The sequence below is a fragment of the Nothoprocta perdicaria genome, unplaced genomic scaffold (assembly GCF_003342845.1).
Source record: "Nothoprocta perdicaria isolate Ctin4 unplaced genomic scaffold, notPer1 scaffold_47, whole genome shotgun sequence".
NCBI classification, from domain to species: Eukaryota; Metazoa; Chordata; class Aves; order Tinamiformes; family Tinamidae; genus Nothoprocta; species Nothoprocta perdicaria.
In genome coordinates, this window is record NW_020455721.1 from 2,557,527 (window position 1) to 2,584,042 (window position 26,516).

General features: G+C 40.9%; 1 protein-coding gene across 1 annotated transcript in view; it reads right to left on the reverse strand.

Annotated features, from left to right (window-relative positions):
• Positions 1-26,516, reverse strand: part of KIF13A (kinesin family member 13A) — a 101,520-nt gene that overhangs the window by 40,068 nt on the left and 34,936 nt on the right. The window contains exons 3-10 of the mRNA XM_026047010.1: positions 25,519-25,531; positions 16,397-16,457; positions 8,233-8,325; positions 7,549-7,729; positions 6,963-7,050; positions 5,703-5,837; positions 4,292-4,404; positions 48-159 (exon numbers count right to left, since the gene is read on the reverse strand). Of these exons, the coding sequence (XP_025902795.1) occupies positions 48-159; positions 4,292-4,404; positions 5,703-5,837; positions 6,963-7,050; positions 7,549-7,729; positions 8,233-8,325; positions 16,397-16,457; positions 25,519-25,531 (796 nt within the window). The remainder of the gene's footprint in view (positions 1-47; positions 160-4,291; positions 4,405-5,702; positions 5,838-6,962; positions 7,051-7,548; positions 7,730-8,232; positions 8,326-16,396; positions 16,458-25,518; positions 25,532-26,516) is intronic.

Here is a 26,516-nt window from a genome sequence, read left to right on the forward strand (position 1 = left end):
CTCCCAACCTGGCAGCTTGTGAGCAGGGTGAAGGGAGCATTAATTACCTTGAGAAGCCAGGTGAGCACAGAGTCTCTGTAAGGCACAAACTTGCTTTTCCCCTTCCCTGCTGCTTGGTCAGCGAGTGAGGATATAACCAAGCCCAGTGTCGACAGTGATCTATAAAGGCAACACAGCAGAACACCTCTGAGCACATATTCCAAATGTGGATTTAATAAATACAGAGGAGAGGGGGTGGCTGGAGTTGAATTTGTGCTCTCCAGAAATCTACATCCAGTTTTTACAATATCATAGAACAACTGAAACCAGGGCAAAATATCTATGAAAGTTACACGAAGTTACACGTAGAGAACAAAAAGATATCTAAAATACCTCATCTCCTCTGGCAACAAGGCCAAGTCCCAGGAAAATTAAGTTAAAATATTCAAGTATTTTAACAAGTTTTAAAAGGCCATGACTGTTTTAGTACAGTGAGAGCTACTGACTCAGATTAGACATCTACTGTTTCCCAGAGACTAGAAATCTTTCCATCTTGGACTCTCTGCCCCATGACATTATTACGAGTCAGTGTTGGCAGCACAACAAAAATATCCTGTCTCTATGAGGAATGTTTTAGGAACACTAGCAGCTTAACAACAAACTAAAACTAAACAATTCCCTACTCATGAGGAGGCAATCTCAAGACAAAACCAGCTGTAGCCCAGCAGAACTAGTCTGCCCTGGTGGAGCAGCACCCAAGCAGCCAGCACATGACAATGAAGAACTTCTCATCGCAAGAGCCCAGTTGGGAAGTCCTTTGACAAATGGGCTGATCTAAAAACGAGATGGTGTTTCACTAGTTTTTTTGGAAAAAAAGTAAAGACCAAACAGTCCTCTTGTTACCAAAATTTTTTGTGAAAAATAGAGCAGGTAAAGAAAGTCCTAAATTACTTATCAGACACCCCAAATGACACTACAATAGCAAGGAGAATAAGCAAATTGGAACTTGTACCGCTTCTACCTAAAAAGACAGTGTGACTGTATTAGCAAACTTTGCAAAACATCTATATATTATATATTCCAACTGCTATAGAACCTAGGGTAAACTATAAACAACAGGGAAGATCTTGAGGTATGTTAAGATGTATATTAAGATAATGAGTTGGTCCAGGATCCTGAGAACATTTAAATCAAAAGATCCAAAGCAGTAAAGACGTAATGAACAGATGCCTAAGGAATCCTAAAACAGACAGTGCCAGAGCCCAAGAGGGATATTGATTCCTCCTACAAGGCTCAATTACCCCATGAATTCCCATAACTCTCAAGGAGCACTTTAGTAGGGTTGCAATTAGAAAGTCAAGTAATCATTTAGTCATCTTTGTATTCAAAGTAATCAAGTAGTCATCTCCGAATGTACTTTTCCCTACTCCATCCTTTTGGGTTTTTCCTCTCGAAGGGTCAAGACGGTAGCAAGTTGATCGTGGAAGAACAAGCAGTGGGTGATCCATAGCAGCCTCCCACAGCACAGCTCAAAAGCACTGGCAGCGCAGGCCCAGTGGAGGCTGCCTTAAGGAAACATCGGGTTAGAAAAACTCTCTGCCCTATTTTCCTCCTTCTCTTTTGAAATGAGGGGAAATGTGAAAACAGAAGCGAAAAATTGGGGGAAAGGAGAAGAACAAGGACTATTTGCACTAGGGATGAGGGATGGAAAAAAAAAAACAGGGCTTACAAAAGTCTGCCACAAACTGTTTCACAACAGGTCTGTAACACCAATTCTAGCTATAGACACAGTATTTTAAAAAGTGAGCAATTATCACTTTATTACACAGAATTAAGAGATGCGATCATCCTTCTGCTTCTCATAAATACCAATTTATTTTAGGACTAATTGCCAATGAAAGTGGAACTGCAGTCTTTTATTCTTGAGATTGCATAAGACAAAGCTGCTGTTTAAAGACTGTAAGAAGAGTATGAAAAGAATCAGCGGCACCACAACAATCCCAGGACTGGGCGGCCGCTTTGCTTCGCGCTAAGCGCCGCGCAGACCTGTCATGGCGCTGACCCTACCCCACGACGCTTACAGAAGCGCACCCCACAGACTGAGGCAGGTACAGAACCAGTGGCTTTGCCCAGGACAGGCTGCGGAGAAGTCCCTATTTATTTCCGCAAACTTCCCATTTTCCCTGTCCCGTAAGCGTGGCCAGGCTCTCCCTTGCTGTCCGGGGCAGGCCTGAGGTGAGGCGCCATCCCTCACCTCAGGGGAGGGCCCCTATCCCTCAGCAACACCCATCCAAGCTGGTTTCCTAAGATCTCCATCTGCTCTTTAAAAGGCAGGACCTTTTTTTTTTTTTTTAATTACTAGTTAACACTGAACATAAAAAGAACAATCCCTACAATCATTTTGGAGCCAGTTCCCTACCCATTTTTAAAGGCTTCTTTTCTCATTCAGATGACTGGTGACACTTACTAACCAGAAATAAAATTACAGACTGTTTATTGAAAACACCTTCCTAGCTGCTAATTGACACTTTTTTTATTCTACTTCCTCCTACTCACGCATTCTAGAAATTCTTTGATTGCGCTGCAAAGTGCTGGGAGGCACCTGCGTTTAGAGGCTCATGGAGGAGCTAGTACATCCCGGGCAGCAACGGGCACATCCAGCTTCCTTATGAATTATGGGAAGCCCCTTAAGGAGAGCAAAAACAAAATGAGCAGAGATACCCTGAACCTTCCTCATAATCTAAGGGCAATGTGCACAGGCTCATAGGCAAAACAGAAGCCCTCTTTGGGATCACAACTTCACAGAGCCATTGATATAAGCCACATAACTACCTCACTGGCAATAAATCCTCCTCACTGACGGCCCGTCTGCACCACGCTGTCCTAAACCAGCCAGAGCTGGGGCTTAAAGGAGGCCAGCGTGGTCCCTACCTGCTGTCACACCGCCACGAGGGGCAAAGCAGCCTGCAGAGGCTGCTTGGACGTGGCACCACACGGTGCGGCGGGCACAGCTGAACCGCGGCCTTTCCCCTTCGTATAAACACAGAAACAGCCACGACATCGCCATGTTCTTCTTCAGGGTGATAAAGCAAAGCACAAGCAGCAATTTTTTCAGTTTAATTCCAGCAACTCTATTTTTGATCTCATAAATTTATCCAGCACATGCTAACACAACCCAAGATGTTACTTTATACATATGTGTGTGCATGTGTATTTACACGTCAGCTCAATAGACAGCAAGATAGACAGCTTGAGTATAAGAGGTTTCCAGTAAGACTTTTAATTTGTTAGTATCTGTTGCATCTGTTCTAGGAGTTGGCATTTGAATTCTTCCTCAAAAATTAGAAAGAAACATTTAGCTTCACTTCTGTTTATGTGCAAGACAAGAACAGTTCCTGGTCAACCTGTTCTGAATTTGACTAGTAATCTGCAGGGAAAGATGACTGAATCATATCGTTTCATGGCACATGGACTCCACACCAGCCTGGTTACCAGTATGACACAGTAAACATATTATGAATTAGAGGTTATGCTATAAAGAACAAACAGGCTAAAACTCTAAAAATAGTACCTTAAAATCATTTTTAGCATGAGTGCTGTCCAAGCACAGTTCTTGCTGACACTGTCAACTGAGAATAACAGGAAGTTTTGTAACATTTAAAAATTAAATTGAAAAAAGCAGCAGCTTTTAACCTTATAGTTTAAGTGTACTAATTTTCCTGGGAAAAAATGAATTGAGACAGTAGTAATATTGTACTAAATTCTTGCTTTTGGAGAATAACACAGTAATTATGGTAAAAGAGGGCCTTGAAACTTGTTACTGCTTGAATGCAAATGCCCAAGGCAACGTTAAACTTGCACAGATTCATTCTAGCCTTTTTTTTTTTTTTTTTTTTTTTTTGGTGGGAATTAATACTCTTACACATTTTAATACATGTTGGAAAAAAGCCATTCAGCTCTGCAACTTCACATTCTTCTTTGGGCATACGATGAGACAAATACATGAGCCCGAGGACAGGGTGGATAAGTGAATCACAAAAAGTATATGTTTAATTAAAGAGTGTTGTTGTCACTTTTTCCAGATAAAATTCATGTAGTCCTCATCTGAGTCAAGGATGAATCAGGGTCCCTACACCAATGAAAACGCATGGTGTTTAAGCAAAGAGCAATCAAAAAAGACATATTTCACTGGTTTTGACTAGGCATATTGTATGAACAGACTTGTGGCAAGCACACCAAGACAGGACATGAGAGAAACAACAGCCATCCTTAGAAGATTAGGCCCTGCAATCAGCACGTGCCAGTGCCTTACTTGTTTATATTGCTGCCTTCCTTCAGACGTTCTCCCGCAGCTCCCGTTTTGGACACTCTTTCACTGCCAGCCAAATCCACCAGGCTGACCTTGCTGACCTTCTCTCCGGAATTCTGCACAGTTGAAACACGGGAGGAAAGCAGCAAAGAACGTGAACGCACAAAAAGAAAATGCACACCAGCAGATCTGATTTTAGCACCATTAAACACTGCCATTCATAATACTAAGGGTTACAGTATGACTTTATACACACAAGCAAGAATAAGCAGTAGTTTTAAAAAGCTCTTTTAAAGTTTCAGTCGTATTTTTTTTATTCTACACTAATGAGACAGAATGAGCACTGCTGTGACTTGGATAACTTCACTGGCATAGCAAACCACTAAAGCACACTAACTTCAACAGTTAACACCTAAGAAGTTTCACAGTGGCAGAACAATCTTAAAAAGTGATCCAACTTTTTGCTTTATCTGGTTTCTCTCCTCATTATTCCAGTGTTTTCTCAATCTTAGGCTTTTGCCAAAATACTTTTTATTGCTGGGCCCCATGGCATTAAAATTTAGCTGTACTGCTAAGCAAATCATGTATGCATAGCAAAGAAAAAGCAGTGACTTGTGTTAAAGACTAGAGAAAGAGGAAGAAAGTCAAAACAGCAAACATGATTAAGGGAATGGAACATCTCTCGTATGAAGAGAGGCTGAGCGAGCTGGGCCTTTTTTCTCTGGAGAAGAGACGGCTCAGAGGGGATATGATTAATATGTATAAGTTCAGGAAGGGAGAATGCAGGGAGGAAGGGGACAGGCTGTTCTCACTGGTGGCCAGCGATAGGACGAGGGGTAATGGCCACAAGCTGAAACACAAGAAGTTCCGTCTCCAGGTGAGGAGGAACTTCTTTACTGTTAGGGTGACAGAGCAGTGGAACAGGCTGCCCAGGGAGGTTGTGGAGTCTCCTTCTCTGGAGGTCTTCAAAACCCGCCTGGATGCCACCCTGTGCCACATGCTCTAGGTGTGCCTGCTTGAGCAGGAAGGTTGGACTAGATGATCTGTAGAGGTCCCTTCCAACCTTAAATATTCTGAAATATTCTGAAATCTTCTCTTCCACTACAGATCAAGTTAAAGACATTGTAATATCATGTGGCAAATTATCTCCATGAAATGCGGTGACCCTTAAAAGCTTGGGGGGCTTGGAAGCTGAGACAGGTCCAGTTTTAAAATGGTAGGTGTTTGTGTCCTTAAAGCTTTATCCCCCATGAAGTGATACCGCTCATACCTTGCAGAGCATGCGCTGGGGCAGCAATGCAAAGAGCGTGTTTTGTAACTGATCATTATTCAAACTGAAAATATCCAGTGTCCAAATGAAGGAGAGAGAAAGAATTCATCTTCATTTCATAAATGAGTCAACAGAAATACATACACCAGACTGCAGGTCATACAGTGTCTGAGTCACTATGATATTGAACACAGCATGAGAGCGACTGCTTTCTTCATTCATGTTGGTTGCAGCAACTGTTCGAGATTTGTTTCCCTCCGACATCAGTGACTCAATATCCTACAGCAAAAAGGGATAAAAGGTAATGCTAGGATAAAAGCAAGGGTTGTGCTTGCTGAACAAAATGCCCATTTAGATGGAACGTTATGTAGGTGTGGGAAAGAGGAAGCAGGGAAGGCAGAAGTAACAAGAAACGTCTTTGTATATTTGAGATGCACAGGTATGAGCAGGATGTAGTTTCACCCAACGAGCTTAAATTACACCAGCATATCAGGTGCTGGAACAACATGCAATGCACATTCTTCTGATCTGCTGCTGAAACGTGTCAGCAACAACCACAATACAAATCATATTTGTGTTACACTCATAGCTCCACTTACATAAATGAACACAACATGTCTCTCGAGCAAATCGCCCTAATACCTTCTTCACTTAATTGGCTCTGAGGGTACCCCAGCTGGAGGCTGCACCTTTCCACACATGTAAGAGCAAAGATGCTTAAGCTAAGTCTGACTCATGTGCTTGCTGAGTCTTTCCAGGCAATTTACAGAAGTCATCAGCCAGAAACTAGGCATTAACAAAATATCTTAAATCTGAACAAATCGGATCTGCTTTCAAAGTACATAATTCACCAGAAGTGTGAAAGCAGTTTACAGCTCAGAGTATGCACCGATGAAAGGGCTATGCAATTCCCACAAGAGACCTGCTTTAATTATTCTCTAATGCAGTTAAGTTGTTCATTGGCTTCTGCAACATCAACAGATATTTAATGGAATCAGGAACCCAAGTGGGCTCATATGGTGCTGTGAATTAAAATATGAATGATACATGCTATATTATACATTCTCATACAATTAATATCTGTAAAGAACTAGGTTGCATTCAATGGACAAAAATAATTATCCATGCTGGAATACATGCTATAAGACTTAATATTTTTGTTTAAGAGCCTCTGATTTCCTGTGTATTCTGTGCTTTGTATGTAGCATATCAATCAAAAAAACCATACCACAGCTGTTACGTTTTAACCAATATAAAGCAGAATCTAATGCTTCTAGATGAAACGATCTTAAACACTAGAGGAGATCTTTGTGAAACACCTGGATAGATACCAGTTTGTCACAAGATTGCTATTACTTATGTACACACAAGTTATTTATTCGCTTGTGAGCGGTTTCTATTTACCTCAAAGTTTGTAACAGCCAGCTGAGACAAGCCATCCACGTAGGGGCCCAGCACTTTGTGCTCTCGAACCTTAAGTGACTGCCGACTCCTGTGGAGTAAAATAGGTTTTATGCACAAACCACCAGAGTGAGCTTTATTTATTAGAAAGCAAAAACAATAATTTAAAATGACAAAATAGTATCTGTAGAGCAGAAGTCAATCTGCTATGCCTTTTAATTGAAATAACAGAGGAAAAGGCTTCAGGAAAAAAAATGATAAATTAATCTAACAGGTTTCGGTCAATGTCTATTTTAATTTTTTTTTTTTTTTTTTTTTTTTTGTAATGCTCCACATCATCATCCCCCAGCTTGTAGCTGGAACAAAACCTTAGAACCAAACCTACTTGGCTTATTGACAAAAAAGAGAACCAAAATTCCCCCAGAAACTTGCTAAATCTACTATTCTTCATATGTTTTCCACATTGTATTGAGATACATTAATTAAGTCTAAAATCCACTCATAAGCTAACCTATGTAGCTCTGCACGTGGATAATCATGGTCAGGAATCCAATTATGCACCATATATTTCACAACTAAAATTACTCACCCTTTTGGATCAAGGAGATCTCTAACCTTCTCATTGTAGATTTCCATATAGGACACTTCAACTTTAAAAGTATGAGATTCATTTTCTTCCACAGAGATTCTCTGAAATAAAGCACAACAGAGCCGTGGGATCAGACCCAGCTGCTCTGCATTGCCCATCATTGAAAACGATTTTCCTGAACCTAAGGGAAAAAGGAAAAGAAAATGCTTGAGAATGCAGTTTTGGGGTTACTTTGTTTATGAAGCACATTTTTGAATTCTCTTTATACTCCTCCAGAAGCTCATATCAGAACAACGCGATATTATCAGATGCAGGCTAAAAAAGAAAAGAAAAAAAGGGAAGGAGAGAGCGAGACACAGAGAGAGAGAGAAATAAATCCCTTCAGCAGGGCATGATTTGCAATCCTCTTTAACACAAAATGAGCCTTGGTATGAACTATTTTGAGGCTTAGAAAGTGACTGCAAGAGATACCAAATATTATAGTGCCTGGCTTTGCTGAGCTCATTGTGCTTACACAGAGCATCAATTTGTAAGAAGTAAATACAAATCACTACAATAAAATGGAAAACTGCATCCTAGTTAATATTGAGGTTTAACTTTATAATGTTTCTAAATTTTTTTTGACATTACCTAGTTTTATATTTATGTTCTACTCTCTCCATTTATCACAGGAAACTCTCTCACCTGTCTGTCCATAGGCAAATATACAAGCATTATATCCCTGAAAGGCCTTTTCAAGAATTCCTTCTCCAAGGCACTTGAACACCACTTCTTGACCTACAAAATAATATATTTTTTAAATTAATTTAAAACAGTAAAAGAAAACAGGTCGCATTTCACTGAAAAGGAATTCAGAAATTATTTCTACTGTTGATAAGGTAAGGATTGGTAAGGATTAAATGCTTTCATATGCAACCAAATGATTAAATTAAATCTGGCTGCCTATAACAAGTATAATAAGTTGTGTGTTTAAATCTACTGATCATTTTCCTGTGAGGCAAATACTACTTCAGTAACTGAGGGTTTAAGTTGCACACTTGGTAAACAGTGTAGGTCCCTGGATTTTATATTATTTTAGGGGAAATTTTGTAATAAAAATATTTAATTATGTGATTTAAAAAAATAACAATGTGATTAAAAATGTGTAATCACAGACTAAACTGATTGCAGAAAAACATTAATGAACTAGGATACTATAGCTACAACAAGAGTTACACTAGCAGCAGCAGCAGTTTTTCTCTTAAGAACTGGCAATAAGTTTCACTCATTGCTATTATTTTTAAACCTGTGCCATGGTGTTGCTGTAAGCAAGACAAAAGTATTCTGATGATAACCAAGGAAGGAAAGGCAGGTTGTTAGGTGAGGAGATTTCAAAGCAAATTTGTTTAAGTACATATCCTGACAAACCCATAGCCTGAAACATCAGCTACAGTCTGAAAATCCTCTCTTGGTTCCAGACAGACAATTTTGGTATCCTTCAAACTTTCAGATATAAAATATGAAAATGGGCATGGGGTTTTTATTCAGAATTTGCACACCACAGCCAAGGTTGAGGGGTTGCCCGTTTGGAGCTCTGACCTGGGAGCTTTGCCATCTGCGCGGACGCCCAAAACAGGATCTGTGCTAAAGGCCATATTCATATCTACTCTGGTGTTTGATTTTAAGCTTAAATGCACTGCCTGGTGACTCTGTGAAGCCACGTCATCTGCTTATCTCTTCTACGGACAATGACTTACTGGTTTAGCTGTACTGAAATATTTGTCAGTTATGAGAAATTATTTTGCATCAGGGCGGTGTTAATGATTGCCACAGTTCCCAAAACAGAACACACTTACTGGAATCAAAAACCTATTTAGCTGTCTGTTTAGACATTGCATGAGAATATTTACAATCTTTGAGTACTAGGTAATCCATAAAATGCTATTGGGACAATCTGTGCAATGACTATGGAATGATTTACACAGGTAAACAGAACTAAAAATTCCACATATTATGCTTATTTCCTTTAATGTCTCTTGCTGTAGAAGAAAATCTGTTACAGCAAAGATCATCTGCGTATAACTTCCAAATTTAACTTCTAAAATTCTAAAACGTTACTGTTTTTCTTGGATTAGCAGAGTTCAAATTAACAGTTCAGAAACACTGAATAGAAGAATCAAAAACAGAGGAGACTGTTGTACTTAAGAAATTCCATCTCCACTCTAGTATTTTTTCATTCAATTTGATTATTCAATCATAATGTATGTGTTGAGTGATGCATCGTCTGACAATAATTATCCTCTCCAGCTGCAATCACATTCTGGCTTATCAGAAGGCAGTAGCTTGAAACAAATCAGAAACTTTCATGTAACCATGCAAGAAACTTCTCGTAAATTTGTCACAAATGCTTTTAAGGCAACCTAGAAAAAATCTTGCCCCAAATTCATGCTTTTTTCTTCCCATACTTTTATTGCTACCAAAGCGTAGATGAAAAGAGATTCTTTGTGCCTGTAAAATTTGCTTCTTTTTAAAGCTTAGTTCACACTTTCCATATCTTAGACAAGTCTGTACAAACTCTGTACAAACAAAAAGATGTTCCATCTTTCTCAGATACTCTGAGGACTAGCAACGAGCAGCTGAGAAAGATTTCTCGCAACCAAAACCCCAGCCAGAACACATGAAACAGCTATGTATTTTATGTACAACACACCATAAAATAAATCGTGAGGCTGATAGGAACTGCTATATTGTTTCCAGGTTAGGTTTCATTTTTACAGACATACTAGCTCACATTTTAACAGGTAGCAATTCTCGACAGCAACAAATCACAGTACAGTAGTTCAATGAACTAATGGTTAAAATAAAACTTGATCTGCTGAGATAAGAAGTATTGAAAGCTCTGCTTTTCAGCTTTAGAAGTTTTTCAAACAACAATTCTGAGACAAGTTTTAAAAGAAGTCATTTGAAATCAGAAAAGAGATGCCTACAAGACGTGAAGAACAAGAACTCTGCTGAGGAGTTCACGTGGGCAAGTTGGGGATACAGACACTCAGACTGTCCTGCCACAACTTAAAATCCCTCATGGGAGTAGGAGCCTAGAGCTCTTTAAACATTTCCTATGGTTAGTGTCCTCTTAATATAGCTAATGGAAGAGCAGTAGTCAGCATATACCTTTCATACTGAACTAAACCTTAGGCTAAAGTCAGTTGTTCAGTCTCGCAGAAACACAGATCTGAGAGATTTCTGGCCAAATTTGATGCAGTTTAGAAAGTTTAAAAGGAAAAAAAAATCAATGCAGGGATAAATGGCTACAGGAGGAGGTCAGTAGAGGGGATTTAAACACTTCAAACCTGCCTCACAGCTCTTGTAATTAGTTATACCATCTCTTGAATCTGACCCACACTAAAGGATTTATTTCCCTCGCGCCATTTCACTTCAGCTTAAGAGGCTCTTGGTGTTGGGGCTGCTGGTAAAAAGAATTCCATGTTCTCTGCTCCACAAATTTCTCCATGCCCTCCCCTCCACCGGAGCATCACGCCGTTATTTATCTCGATGCTTTCCAAGGCTGGCAGGTACAGCCTTATCAGGAACCTACTCCTGACTCATTCAAGTCCATGAAAAAATAATTGGTGGAAGCTCTTTTGCTTTTTCTCCAATCCTCTTCCCTGCTGTCTATCAGGCCGCACTTATCCCCCACCAGCTTAAGTCAAACTTACTTTGTCCTATAACCAAATTTCTTCATTTTCTCAAAAATCTATTTCACGGGCCCTTTTTTTTCCCTTTCCAAGTAAGCTTGTACTTATACTCAGTGATTTCTCAACTGCATCTTTCAAAATGAAATCATCAGAAAAGAGGCACAGTGGGAGCATGTGATAACCAGCCCAAACTCGGAGTTTTATAACCATTCCTGGCTGGGAGTGATACAGCTACACACTAGTCAGGAACATTCTCAGCATAAAGAGTAACCCTCCTTCTACTTGCTAATTAGTTGGAGGGGAAAAAAACAACGATAAAAAATAAAGCATTGAATTTAAACTACAAACACTTTTTCAAACTTCACAAAAACTCATAATAGGGGGAGTCATAAGACAACATGAGTGAGAGTAGCAAGTTCCAAACAAGAAGCTGCAACAGGAGATAAAAAAAAAAAGTTTTTTGCTCCGGTGAAAAAGCAAATGGGTTTTTGCATCTTGCACTCTCTAAGGCCAGAAATCAAACAGTTCCCGCAGCTTCTGATGCCAAAGCACTGCTAACAAAGAGGCTTCGTAGGAAGAAGCTTCCTACGGGCTCCAGGCTGTCACTGTCTTTATAGGGAATTTGGTGCTGTGGAGAGACGCAAAGACCCTTCTGCAGAAGCTGCTCTTCACACAAAGGTATCCAGGTGTCCTTCCCTGTCCACATCAGCGATACTGCTGGATGGCTTCAGAGCAGCAAGGCACCCACCTTGGTGCTACATAAAGCAGCCCTGCACTCACTGTCCCACCAGTAGCCTCTTTCTGTACCATCACTATTAAAAAAAGGCCCATGTAGTGCTTGCTACCTGTGGAATTATTGGGATATAAGCTAGGACCTAAGCACACAGCATTAGGTTTTCACACCAACAATCCCCAGTATCTTCAAATATTGGAAAGAGAATGTAACTTTGAAACTGGAATAAACTCCTTGTACTTCCTGAATATGAATCCACAAGGGAAATTACTGCAATAAAATAAACCTTTGACTTACAAAACAAAGACAATTATATCTCAGACGAACTTTCATTTAAGAGAAAGAAACTAGTCCTGTTTCAAGATCAGATCAGGCTCCTTTGGAATCTGCAAAATGCTATTAAATCACCCACAGGATTAACTATTCCCAAACAGAAATCTTCCTATTCAAAACAGTGCTGGCAATATTATAGATCAAACAACAACTGAAGTGAAAAAATAAAACCAGCACGTAGTGGGATAGCTTTGAAGATCCTGTAAGAGATAAGCATTTCCAGCACAGAATAAATTTTGCTTTTGTATAACAGAAAATAAAACATACAAGTATCCACATATGTCAACATACACTAGAATTCATATGCACATTGTCTGCAGTGCAAGGTTTTATTATTATTATTATTATTTCTCTCATGATGATCAAATCTTTAAAATAATATGTTAGACATAACAGTTTAGCTATTGAGCTTATCACCATGGGTACATTTTGGTTTTGCACAGACAGTGATGATTAACGGGGCAGACTAGTACTTGAGAATCCCTTGTTGAATCTTCCACTGTAATTTTGTGACGTGTATGAAGCTTGCGCTTCAACCCCTATTGGCCAAAATGTCTCACATCTCTCACTCACATTTATCCTAAAACAACAACGACCACTGAAGTACTTCAAACTTCACAGAAGCACTTTGGAAATTTCAGAAACTAAATAATCTCTAACAAAAGAGTTGAAGAGATAATCTCGCATACCTCTTAATAGCTTGCTTACACTTAGGGCTCATACGACTCACATTTACAAGCACTCTGGATGTAGTTGTTTCAAGTTTCACACACACTTCTTAAACTTGGCAATCATTTGTGGGATAGATGAGTGGACAGGGAGGTGGATTAGGAATTGGCTCGAAGGCAGGGTGCAGAGAGTGGCTGTCAGTGGCGCGGAGTCCAGCTGGAGGCCTGTACTTAGTGGTGTCCCCCAGGGGTCAGTTCTCGGTCCGGTCCTGTTCAACTTATTCATTAACGACCTGGATGAAGGGCTGGAGTGCTCCCTCAGCAAGTTTGCTGATGATACCAAACTGGGTGGAGTAGCTGATAGCCCTGAGGGCTGTGCTGCCATCCAGAGGGACCTGGACAGACTGGAGGACTGGGCGGCGAGAAACCTCATGAGGTTCAACAGGGGCAAGTGCAGGGTCCTGCCCTTGGGGAGGAATAACCCCGGACACCAGTACAGATTAGGGATGGACCTGCTGGAGAGCAGTCCCGCAGAGAGGGACCTGGGTGTCATGGTGGACGACAAGTTGACCATGAGTCAGCAGTGTGCCCTGGTGGCCAAGAAGGCCAATGGGATCCTGGGGTGCATTAAGAAGAGCATCTCCAGCAGGTGGAGGGAGGTGATCATCCCCCTCTACTCAGCCCTGGTGAGGCCACATCTGGAGACTGTGTCCAGTTCTGGGCTCCCCAGTACAAGAGGGATGTGGAGCTGCTGGAGAGAGTCCAGCGCAGGGCTACCAGGATCCTCAGGGGCCTGGAACATCTGCCCTATGAGCAAAGGCTGAGGGAGCTGGGCCTGTTCAGCCTGGAGAAGAGGAGGCTGAGGGGGGACCTGATCAGCGTGTATAAATACCTCAAGGGAGGCAGTGAGGAGGAGGGGGGTGGCCTCTTTTCAGTGGTGGCCAGCGACAGGACTAGAGGAAATGGCTTCAAACTGAAACATCAGAAGTTCCACAGGAACTTAAGGAAACATTTCTTCACTGTGAGGGTGACAAAGCACTGGAACAGGCTGCCCAGAGAGGTTGTGGAGTCTCCTTCTTTGGAGATCTTTAAAACCCGCTTGGATGCAGCCCTGTGCCACGGGCTCTGGGTGACCCTGCGTGTGCAGAGGGGTTGGACTAGATGACCTCTGAGGTCCCTTCCAACCTTGGGCATTCTATGATTCTATGATTACTGTTTAGCAGTCATAAAATCACCATTGCTCTTGGTAGTGACAGCAAATGTAGGCATCTACACTGAGGTATCTTGGGCAGCAGGTGTCTAACCCACTTAGCTTCCTGATCAGCATCCCTTCCATAACCTAGTGTCCAACCAAGAGATGGCAGTTCAGCTCAAAAACTAACATCTGTATTTGTTATGTGCCTAGACCAAATGGGTTTTGTTACATTAGACCAGGAAGAACAATTCTCACAAGGGAAAAAAAAATACATTGTATTTTGTTCAGTGGAGAAATTTAGTCTAAGCTGTGAAAAGATTTAAGGCACTTTATTACAAGTACACAAAAGCTGAAATCTTATCACTTTTTTTTTTTTTTTTTTTTTTGGTTGCAAACAAAACAAAAACATCAGTTTGGAGTATCAGCTCATGCAAAAGCAAATGAACAAGCCAACAATTCAGCAACTTATGACTGGAAAAGATTTTTTTTTCTTGTTGTTCTTCTGCCAAATTCATCATGTTTTAGAATGTAAGAGCTCCAAGTCACAAGATAACTTCAAAACTATTCAAAAATCGGTGAAAACATTGGGTTTGTTTGTTTGTTTTTTACATATGCAAGACTTGAAATCCACACTTCTATCATATTTTTAAAAAGAAACTAGGAAGATAAGTTTCTTTTTCAGACAGGAACATTATCTGAACAGGTAAAAGAAAAACACCCGATTTTCGCCGGGGAGAGGTGGGAGCAAGAAGAGCCAAGAGATGCAGCAGCATTTGGGGGGGCTGCTCAGACTGTGTGCCCCTGGAAAAAGCCTTCAGTTCTCCAGCGGAGAAGAATCCAATTATAGCTTCAGAGAGAGGTTAGACCAATCCAGCTGTGACTCAAATTCAAATGGTTTTTGGCCTGCAGTCCCACTGAATGCCCCTGGAGGTTGGTTAAACCAAAAGAGAAACTCGTCTGACTGGTTCAGGGTGTTTCTCCGGCCTCTCTGGTACCGAGGAGCAGCCTAGTCCCCCGGAGCAGCTCCCAGCTGCGCACCTGAGGTGCACCAAGGCAAGGCCTGAGTGGCCACCAAGCGTCACCTCCCTTGTTTAAAAGGGAACCCAGATGTGCGGGCACAAGAGGCGCTGTGGTGTGTGCCGGGGGGCGGCTGGCCTGGGCTCCAAACATGGAGCACTGCCCTTGCTCCTCAGTGCAAACACAGCCCCGAAGGATGGGCTAAAGCAGAGCTGCTTTCCCAAAGGAACCCCATTCCACTTCGGCAAGCAAGGATTACAGCAAAACCTATGATCGAGTGCAGCTTTTGAGACTTAGGATTTGATAATAAGGCCTATAGAAGAGAGATGGGGACACATCTATGAATTTGGTAGACCAGTGATCTCAAATTTTAAGCTACACTCCCCCTTCAAGATTTCTTAAAAGCCACAGATCTTCATAATACAGGTATCTTAACTGAATCCTTGTTTTTTTTTCCCCCCCTCTTTTCCATAGCTCTGAAATGCAGGAAAAAGTTGTCCTGAACAAAATAAGTTTCCTTTTAACATAGTAATAAGTTTCCTTTTAACATAGTAATATGTCATAAGAATATATAAATTACATTATGAGAGAAAAGTAAACACTGGGATGACAGTCCAGTATGGAATCATCAGACTGAGGAATAAGTCAAAATGGATCACTCAGGGTGATTAGGGATTAGATTATCATTCAGGTGTTTTATATTTAATAGAACAAATATACTTTATATTTAACTTAACATATTCATATTTAATATGGCCTTCATATATTACAATGTCTTAATACTTATATGACCTGAATGATGGGAAACATCCAAAATATTCACACCTTCTGAAGATTTTTTTCTCTTCTTTCATGCCCAGAAATGCAGGACAGCGAAAATACGCTTTTATCACTAGCAGTGCTCACAATGGGTTTCTGGCAGAATACTAAAAATCCATCCCAAGTGCCATGCGCTCCTCACAAGAAGCTCTTGAATGTAAGGAAAAGAAAATACCAGCTTAGGTGTAAAATCATCCTTCCTAAGCACTATGTTGGTCCTCTTACAGTTTGCATTTAAGCAGAAGAGCTACCACGTGGATGACTAAAGGCCTCTCAAAGTCCCCTTTTGTGAACAAGCCATCTGGGGATCACACCATAGAATGGAAACAGCAAAAACAAATCAATGAAAACCACCCTCTCATCTATCCTCCAATCACTTACACTGTCAGATGTAAAGAAAACAATTTACCTGCATATTTTGTGGTGTTGGATTCATCCATGGACCAAAAACAGTGATCAAAGGCAAACACCTGTAGAAACATATACAAAAAAAATAATAAAATGAAAGGAACTCAGAGAAAAGACACACTTCTAGGGCAGTTAAAATCCATGACTGTTTAACTGCACATAAGCACTACCATTTTTAGAATCAATCAGGAAGGGTTTTGATCAGCAGGAACACATCTACAAATCTCAAGAACGACATAGAGCTGCAATACTTATCTATACCCATTATCTTCAATGCAAAAGATTGCATAACAAAACATACATTATAATACCATACCCAGGGAGCACATATCCATACTCTTTGTTTTTTTAAAGGAAGCTTCTAGCACAGAACTCCAGGGCAAAGCCCAACTTGCCAGTGGCTGCTCTCAGTTGTTCTGAGGCCAGCAGACCCAAGCAGCAGAGCAAAAAGGTGTTTTCAACATCTAACCTGCTTGCAACTGGTCAGCATAAAGATACCAGCACCTGCTCTGAACGCGTGGGACAGCGAGCGAGGAGTTAAGTCTCATTGCTTTGTTCTGAAATCTATCACTTCTGTATTTCAAGCATGAGATTCAGGGACAGAGGTTGGGATTGACTGGGAAAAATCCTGACAGACCAGGAGGGAGGGACAGACAAGAACAATCTTATTCGACACGATGAACTGTGGACACATTGCTCCTACACATCTGCAGTGCAGAATACAACATTTAATATTGTCTGTCAGGAAAATAAGTATTACAAGCTGCACAAGAGTACATACAGAATGGCAGGTTATCAGATATTTCTTTAGTTATAAGAGTGGAATATGAACAGTCAACTAACTATAGGCTGCATCACATCACTAATTCCTGTTTACACTCAATATTTTGGCCTTCCCCTCCCTCTTATTTGATGTTTTAAAAGCTAAATAAAGTATCTAAATTATCCTGGTCTAGAAATTATCTCCCTTTCAAAGAGCTTCAGGAGATGAGACATTGTTTGCTGTCAGTTGACAGGCATCAAATGCTGCTATCAAAATTACACATCACCTGTGGACTCCACCTTTTAAAATAGAGAAGTTCATATTATTGAATCATGCCAATTTGTTTCATCTCATATATGCTCTTGGTTACCACAGAAATGAACAACATCTTTAGAAGTGCATTCTCTCTTGTGCAGTACTACGCAGCTGATTTCAGCTCTAGTCTGCTCTCGAAGAGTAAAGTTGCAAAAAAACTAATATTGTTCTCAGAGTACATGGTTGAATTCTTAAAAACAAACTGTGCCCTCATCCTCCAAACCCTTCATTTACAGATTTGGTAATTCATACTATGAAATTATATCTAAAAACGGAACATGTTAAATGTTATCTAGCACTCTCAAATCACTCAAGGCTAAGTTTTATTCTGGATAATCTACTTCTGAGTAACATTACTGGGGAAAAAACAAAAAACCTTCTGCAGGGGAAAAAAATATTACTGAATATTTTGAAAGCTGTAGCAAGGGTTCCTTCTTCCAACCATGAAGACCTGCTGCTGTGAAAATCTCCTTCTTACAAATCTGTCGAGCTTGGCTTTAAAAAGAAGAAGAAAAAATCTTCTGTCAAGAGTAAATGAAACAGCACTCCAAGCAGTCAATGTACAGACCTTGGTGACAGAATTACTCAGCAGACATCTGTATAAGAGAAGCTAAAGTTTACAATGACTGAACTTCTGATGCTTGAAGAAAAGACTAGTTAAGAGCGTTAAGGACTAAATAAATAGTGCCAGATTGCTTGCCTGAACTAAGAGAACAATACTGGATCTCAGTAGAGGAAGCTCAAAAACTACAAATAGCAAGTGTAATTCTATTAGGCAAACAAGCTGTCAGGAAGCCTGCTCTAATGAACAGATTTAATATCATTTCAGTCAAGGACTGCAGCTGGCTGGGAACAGATTGAGATTCCACATGCCTGACAGATTTGCGGAGCTGTAACAGTGTCCTGCAAAACCACTTCATGTGTTGGTATCCAAACAAAGTCACCTTTTCCGCACGTGTGAGCAGACTATATACAGTCATTTAACTTTGCTCTTTAGACATTTATTTCCTTAAAACACTCTTAAGCTGCAGTGTGTTCTCCATATTTTACCATGGTAGACTGACTATGGATTTCTCATGTATGACCTGGAGGAGCAAATTGATTTATTTTCATTTAGAGATCCCAAGAGAAAACAAACACACACACACACACACACGCCCACCTTCATTATTGAAAATTTACCCGGGCCGAGATGTTGAGCCTGCCTGCGTTTCCATCAGCAGCTCTCCTTAGTGAGAGCCACAAGGCAGGTCTAACCAGAGCGAGAGCCACAGGCTCTGCCAGCTCAGAGGCCAAATCTGCGAGACGAAGCTTCAGCTGAGGATGATGATGCTCATTTGTGTGGGGCTTTTCGGAATGCAGAACTTCATGGACCCACTGCTACTGCAGAACTGCTATACAATCTTACAGGTAAGTATTTTATAACCTACCTCTTTCCGAGCTGTCAGTTAATTCAGAAGCCCCACTAGAAGTAGCTCAATATTCCCCAAGGAAAGGCAGAGCGCACCAAACGCACGGCTAAAGGAAGGCCAGCAGGCAGGCTGTGCTTATTCCACAGAAGTGGAACGAGTACAGAAACCTCCTTTGGGGGCAGGGGGAGAAGAAAGGCAAAAAAACAACCCCAATCTATGGGGCAGGTCTGCCTCTCTTAGTGCCTCACAGACAGAGGTAGCTCCATGAGCCAGGACATTCACAGCTATCACCGAGTGAACAATGCAGTTTGAATATCAAACAGCAAGCCAAATGCAGTAAATACTTTACCTGCTCTTTAGACCTTCACATAAATGGGGAATGTTTTTAATTGCTACTGGGTACGGGTCGTCTTGCTTCACACCTAAGGAATTCTCTCCCCCATCACTAAACACTCTGACTTTCACAGAAACAGTGTTTCTGCTCTCACCTTACACTTCTCCTACGGAAATTTTCCTTGTGGGACTTGGTAACCACACCTAACCTGCCCATGCTCAAACTGCCAACAGATAAGCTGCAAAAGAAAATCCAACTGTAGCGACTGAATTTACGTTTATGCCCCAATCTACCAGTTGCTTCTCTTCCCCCATGAAATAAAACATTGTTCATGGTGCTTGATCTGCAGGGGATCAAGCAACGCAGTTCAAAAAGGGTACCCCGCTACACAGGCTCATGTTTAATGACAAACAGTCCACAGAGAAGCATGGCAGGTCAATTAATTAGACCTCTGCATTTTTGCCTTGGTTAAGGCAGAATAGCATGATAGGATTGTTGAATAATTCTTAAGAATTTAAAGACTGATCTTGTAAAGAGATATTTCAAACTAAAATACGTGCTTGCAGTCAAATGCTTCATCATAGCAAAGTAACTATTTGGGTTTTAAAAAGGTAAAAATAAAATTTAACAGTTCCAAAATGATTATGCAACAGGAAGACAATTCTGCTGTCTTAACATTTAGAATATGTAAATACAGGCTTTATAACGTGTTCTATATTGAACATAAAAAGCCATGACAAGGATTTGGTCTATTCATAATACCCATGGGGGAAAATTTCCAAATCCTGCTACCAGAAGGAGGTAACGAGATTCCCTTCAAAAACTACCAGCTAGGCAAACAAGTGGAAACTGCTGGGACATGCACGACCTGCACAACACGTAGAGCAACTGCAGTAAAACTGCCTTTCCTATTCAAAGGATAGACACGGCAGGCAACAAATTTAAAAGCTACTTTGATCCATGAGGTCAAAGCAGTAACTTGAAAAATCCCAGCAACAATCCCATAAGAAAGAGTCTGAGTGAGGCAATTTTCAGCACAACTCAAACATTTTGAAACAAAAACAAACAAACAAAAAACCAATAGCAAAGTTTGACAGAGGAGGAAATACGGTGTACAATATGGTGTAAGGAGCTTTGGTCCCAGTTAGGAGGGCTCTTCAGCAAGTCCTTTACCATAAGGCATCCCATGGGAAATGCTTTTGGGACACACTCCTAACTAAACAGTGACCATCTTAAGGAAACATTTCTTGACAGTGAGGGTGACAGAGCACTGGAACAGGCTGCCCAGGTAGGTTGTGGAGTCTCCTTCTTCGGAGATCTTTAAAACCCGCTTGGACGCAGCCCTGTGCCACGTGCTCTAGGTGACCCTGCGTGAGCAGGGTGGGATTGGACTGGATGATCTATGAGGTCCCTTTCAGCACAGGGAAGTGCAGGGCACATTGTCCCAAGAAGAGTCCACAGGCCCATTCATCGGGCACAGCCAGAAGCTGCGCCAGGGACACAGAGCAAGGAAACAAAGCCGTAGACCTCAGCTAGCCAGAAGTTAGCTTTTTCTCTTTTTCTGCTCATTTTGACCAATTATTTTTCCTTGAAATGAAAATAGTGAGTATTAATTCTTCTTTTCACAGCAGTATGCAGAAAAAAAAAATCAGCTCATTTTTTCTCCCTTAAGAGCTATTTCTCTGAAGAAGGGAGGATGTTGCTGTCTAATTACTGAAGATACCACAAGTCCTGTTCGTGCTGTCTTGGACTTAAAGGTTAAAATGCAAATTGAGAATTGCCTTCAAAATGTCTTTTTGACTTTTGTGAGTGTACTCAAGCAAAGTCAAAATCTTTACCAACTCAAAGATACTATTGAAACGCATTGGAAGAAAGGCAGGTAACAAAAGCACTCCCAAAACAGGAGTTTTTCTATTTCAAGCACTTCGAGAATCTGGTTCTAATGCACTTTGGAAAGTCTGTTCTGTTTACATATTTTAAAGACTACAAGAGACAAAAATAAAATGAAGTTTATGTTGAAACACTAAATTTTTAATTTACACTGCACCTCCTAAGATGTTTCTAAACTAAGGTTTCCTGCATTTTCGTTTATTCTTTTAAGTATTTCAAGTAAATCTCAGATTATATGCACTAGTAACTTGGCTTACTAATATCCTGGTGTTCATTTCATGGTTGTTGTACCAGGAAGCTCAGCATATTTTTAAAGGGTAAGCAAAATGGAAAACCATGGAAGGCAGGTATCCACCTGCTGCAAGTTTATGTGTTGGTTGGCATTCAACCACAAGCAGACACAGAGGAGCTGGCCAGTTCTCAGAGCTGAACCCAAAATTACTCAGGAATTTTAAATTACAGAGCTAACAAACAAGCCTTAAAATTCTTTTATTTTTGGAGGATTCTGTAACTAATATTTTATGACTGAAAGGGATATCTACATTAAGAAGAACATGCCAAGCACATGCCATGCTAGGACAAGAGTTTGAAAACCAGAAATTACGAGGGGAGTTAAGAGACTGACTGGCATTTCCAGGTATCTTAGTGTTCGGTATTGCACGATATTTTCTGGTGTTACAGCAGTAAGAAAACACTCAGAAGCTACATTGTTCTCATCTAGAAATAGTCAAGAAACAGACATAGCTAAAGTAACAGAAAATTCTCGCTATAGTAGCTCCTTCACAATTATAAATTAGCGCCCATCGTAAAACTAAGGGCACAAACACAACAGCCAAAAAAAAGTTATGACTAAGAATTTTATCACTTCTGGACTTAAGACACTGAAAGCCACAGCTCCCAAGCATTTGAAATGTCCTGTTGCTGAGCATGGGCTTGGTGGGGCTGAGGTATGTGCTCCTTAGTGCAGAGGACCTATCTCTTTTCTATGTAGCTGAAAGGCTGCTTACTTCTTAAAACACAAGATTTCCTGAATGTTCTCAATGAAAGCAATCCCACATGCTGTTGCCCTAATATGCCCTAGATGTGGATTCTGGAATATTTGTCAAAATCAAGATGTCAAAGTATCATTACTCATCATTACTCATTTGTTCATTTCTGATATTTTTAAATATATATATGGGGCAGCTCCACCTCATGGTTGGAAACCTATCAAAAAACTATTAAAGCTACAGAGGACCCAAACTTTACCTTTCATCCTGCCTCTGTAGTCCACAAAACCCAAACTTTGCTTAAGAAATGCTAAACTGTTTCCAAAAAAGCAGGAATTATAGTTATTGTCAAGCGACAGCTTTTGTGATTACACATTCAAGCAAGATTAGGTGTGTTATCCAACGTGCTTAAGCATTGCTTAATAGTGCTTGACAATGAAGCCATGTACATTATCCACTACTTTATGATTCCAGCTCCAACTTGCTTGGTGTTTGAAGTTCCTCTCTGTCCTTGAGATCCAAGCAAATGGGCAGTAAGTGCCAAATTCCCCAAGTCGTGGTGCCTGCAAAGCTGGTGCAGTTGCACGCTCCCTGCGCCAAGGCGCAGCGACTGCGGGGTTGGGGCAGGTTCTTTTGAAGACGCCGCCTACAACCTCAACCAAACCGGGCATCTGAGCCAAATATTCTCTCCAGCTCCTGAGCTTCCTCTTGCAGAACAAAGCGAGTCTTGCACAAGGGTGCTGGGAGCCATGAGATTTGTCTCTCCTCTCTCAGGTCCTTCTCATGAGCCCAGATTATCCAACGTCCGCGGTTCCCAGGCCGATGTTAGGCTGGAGTCTACAGCAATGGCAACTTGCCTCTCCTCCAGGCCTTAAGGGAGATCTGCAGAGCCAGATTCTCTCTGCGGCAGCCCTTACACCAGACTGTGCTCTTCAGCCCGGCAGCCATTTCCCCGTGTGCAGCGGAGCAGCAGGCGCAGCCCGGAGCGGTCGCTGAGGGCCCCTCAGGCCGAGCCCGGCCCAGCCGCGCGAGGCCCCGGTATGGCTGAGCCCGGAGCGCCCTTAGGCGCACGCTACCCGAGCTAACACCCACACGGCTCCCATCGGGAAAGGCCCACGCTGCTCACAAGTGAAAATTAGGGAAAAGAATTGCTGTGGTAAACACAGAGTCAAAGAAAAGGGAGAGGGCTTTGGGTTCATGTTCCCTCAAGCAAGCCCCTACAGCAGCTTAAGGCAGCTGTTTGTTACTATTCTGCTAATTCGAGGTTATGGGGCCCATAACAAAATGCAGTGATGCAGGGCCCTGCATCCACCGTATCAGTGAAAACTCTGTATTTTGTCTTCAATGCCCCAATACCTGTGGCTTAAAATGAGGTATGAAACCAAAAGAGAGAGTGCAGCTGACTGCTACACAGCAAAGACCTCTCTTACAGAGCCAGAAAAGACAACCCAGGGGCATGAGCACTGTGTACAGCCAAAACACTAGTCCATAGAACTCTTTTTTGTTAAAGCCCCTAATCTAGGCCTTGAGGAATTAATATTACTGCAGATTTACACATGCAAGTATACCCATGTGAACTACTTAGAGTAATAAGGACCATACACGGTATTAAGTACTTGCCTGATTAAGCCATTTGACATAATTAGTTTAAAAAGGAGTCTAATTTCACATTCATGATTTGTTGTTCTGGAGCCTAATCCTCTGTAAGGCTAGGCTGAGACTAGGGCTTTCTGCAGTTAGCAAGGTGCTAAATCCAGCATAACCTTTACCATATATTATCTATGTGTCTATGCAGTATCGTAAAAGCATGGCTAACTTATTTCATAGCCATTTCCTCTTCACCAATGAATGGCAAATTTATATATATATATATATATATATATATATAAAAAAAAAATTCAATTTTTAAATGTATTTATTTTTACAGAAAAATAGCTTGTCTATGTGTGGTGCCCTAGCAGCTGTATAAATCAAGCAATAGCCATGTCTCTCATAAAGCCTTCACACGTACCCGGAACAGGCTTCTCCTGCTGGCAACAACTTTCTTCTGCTCCGACTGATTAATATTTCACCCAGCACCTTAAGTTTCTGCATTGCAGCTGAAGGATGTTAACAGCCAGCTAACTATACCTAGCAATTATGTGCCATACATATACAAGTGTGCAGCTGTTTTATTTCTGTGGAAGAAAGGCAAGACCATAATTAAGTTTTCTGCATCATATGAAGAATAACTTTATCTGCCCACAAGAGAATATGAATTGGATAGTACAGAAAAGGAAGGTTCTTGGAAAAATATCAGTATAGCATTCAAAATTGATTTGGCCATGCTATTTATTTCTATCTGCTTGACCTCAAACTATGTTTTTTCAATATGATTATTTCAATTTATGTAAAAAAATTTTTTTCCATTCCTTTCTGCTAGTAAGGACCAAAACACATTATTTAATGAGAAGAATTTTTCCCGACACTTCAACGGAACCAAATTAAAACACTTCATCTTATGGTTCACACAGATGCTTTGCACACCAGTTTGAAAGAGGCATGTGCATAAATGTGTGTGTATATATATGTAAATATATTTACATATATTTACAAATATATTTATACACACACACACTCCCAATTTCTCTTCCCAGAGGCCATTATAAAATACTCTGCAGAAGCAATCTCAGAGTTGCACCTATAGGCTTCCTTGTAGAACCACAGTTCAAAGAAAATAAAAATTCATTCATGGCAAAACCACAGCTCCCCAAAATAAAAAGTGACATTCAACGCCAACAGAAAGGACATGACTATCATTAAATTGCTGAAACACCAGATCATAGGCTGTTTTGAACGTGTTGCTTATGCAGCTGTTTTATCTCAGCATTGCTACCATTGTACTGACCACATTTCTCAGCATGGCTCCCAAGTCTCTGCCCCAATACACAGAAAAAGCATTTTTCCTATTACATTTTCCTTCCTTTCTCCCACATGACACACACTACAGGGAATCTTCTCTAGGAAATTTCTGGTGCCCCTAAGTCACTCACACACAAATTATTAACTCTAGAATGTCATCAATTACAACCAAGAACAGTTCGGTTTTTACTAAATGTGTTTCACCACCTCTTTAAAACAACATTATTTCCAAGCAGATTTATGTACAATGATGTGCTTTACACTCAGTGCTTGCTTGCTCTTTCAAAGGTTTTTTCTAAATGCATTTAAATCATGATTTGTCCTCATCTTAGCTTTAAAAGGTCAGTTTGATTAAAATAGAGCCTTGGAATTAAGTCTTTAAGTCAGACATTGAGAAATAGATTAGGTGTTTTTCTTTATCAAAGCTGTATTTGTCATCCACTAATGTAACACTCCAGACACTTCTGCACTGCTCAACATCTTTAAAGCACGTGCAAACACAAGAAGCCAAACACCTACCTTCGGTGGTTTTCTAGGTGATGGAAGAAGTCAGCAGTGGCGAGGAAAGAAACACGAAAACACCATCCACATAAGAGAAGGCAGCAAAAACAAAAAAAGAAAGAAAGAAAACAAGGTCAGTGCACTTTGTTACTATACTTCTGAAACTTTTTGTAATTTACAAAACATTTAAGAATTTTATCAAAACAGAAGATATTTATATGATACATTGCAGATCTTTAAAAAGCACCAGTAATCACTTCATTAGCAAGATAGCCACATTTTAAGAAAAAGGAAAAACGCAAAATTCCCTCGAGCCATATCACCAAGTTCCAGAAGGAAAACAAGCGTCCATTCCTTTACCACTGAGCTCAAAACACACTTTTTAGTTTGCCTTTCGTGACAATCTAAAGCTACGCCTGCAGACTTGGTAGAACCAGTGTGCCTGGATGAAGCCCCACTGACTTCAATAATGCTACACTGGCGAGACCGAGGAAAGTGTCAAACATCTAATTTATTTTATCTTTTTGCAGAGATTATAAAACTGTCAAGAAAAATAAACCCACGGCTTTCCTAGCCAAGGAAGGCATAAGAAGTCGCTCCAAAAGCTCTGTTCCCCTCCACATGCCACTAACTAGCGCAGCCAAAAATAATAAAACAGAGGCAATTGCATAAACAAACTAGAGATACCAGCTGAGGTATCACCAGCTGAGGGCTTCACCCTCTCCTTCAGCACTTGTTCGTTCATCCTGGCGGCCCCAGGGCCACGCACTGCACCGTATCAGCCCTGGCTTCTCCTGGCAGGGCTGCTTTGCAGCCCACCTGCCTCTGCGTCCATAGAAGCAAGAGCAAAACAAACACTGGGAACTGTCTCTATCCCGTAGCACAGAGGCTCAGCAAGAGGAGCTAGAGAGAAGTAAATCCCTACATACATCAAAGGCATCTCAGCCTGCCCTCAGGTAGTACCTTACATGCCACCTCTGCCTAAACCAGCAGGTGTGTGGCTGCTGCACGGTACT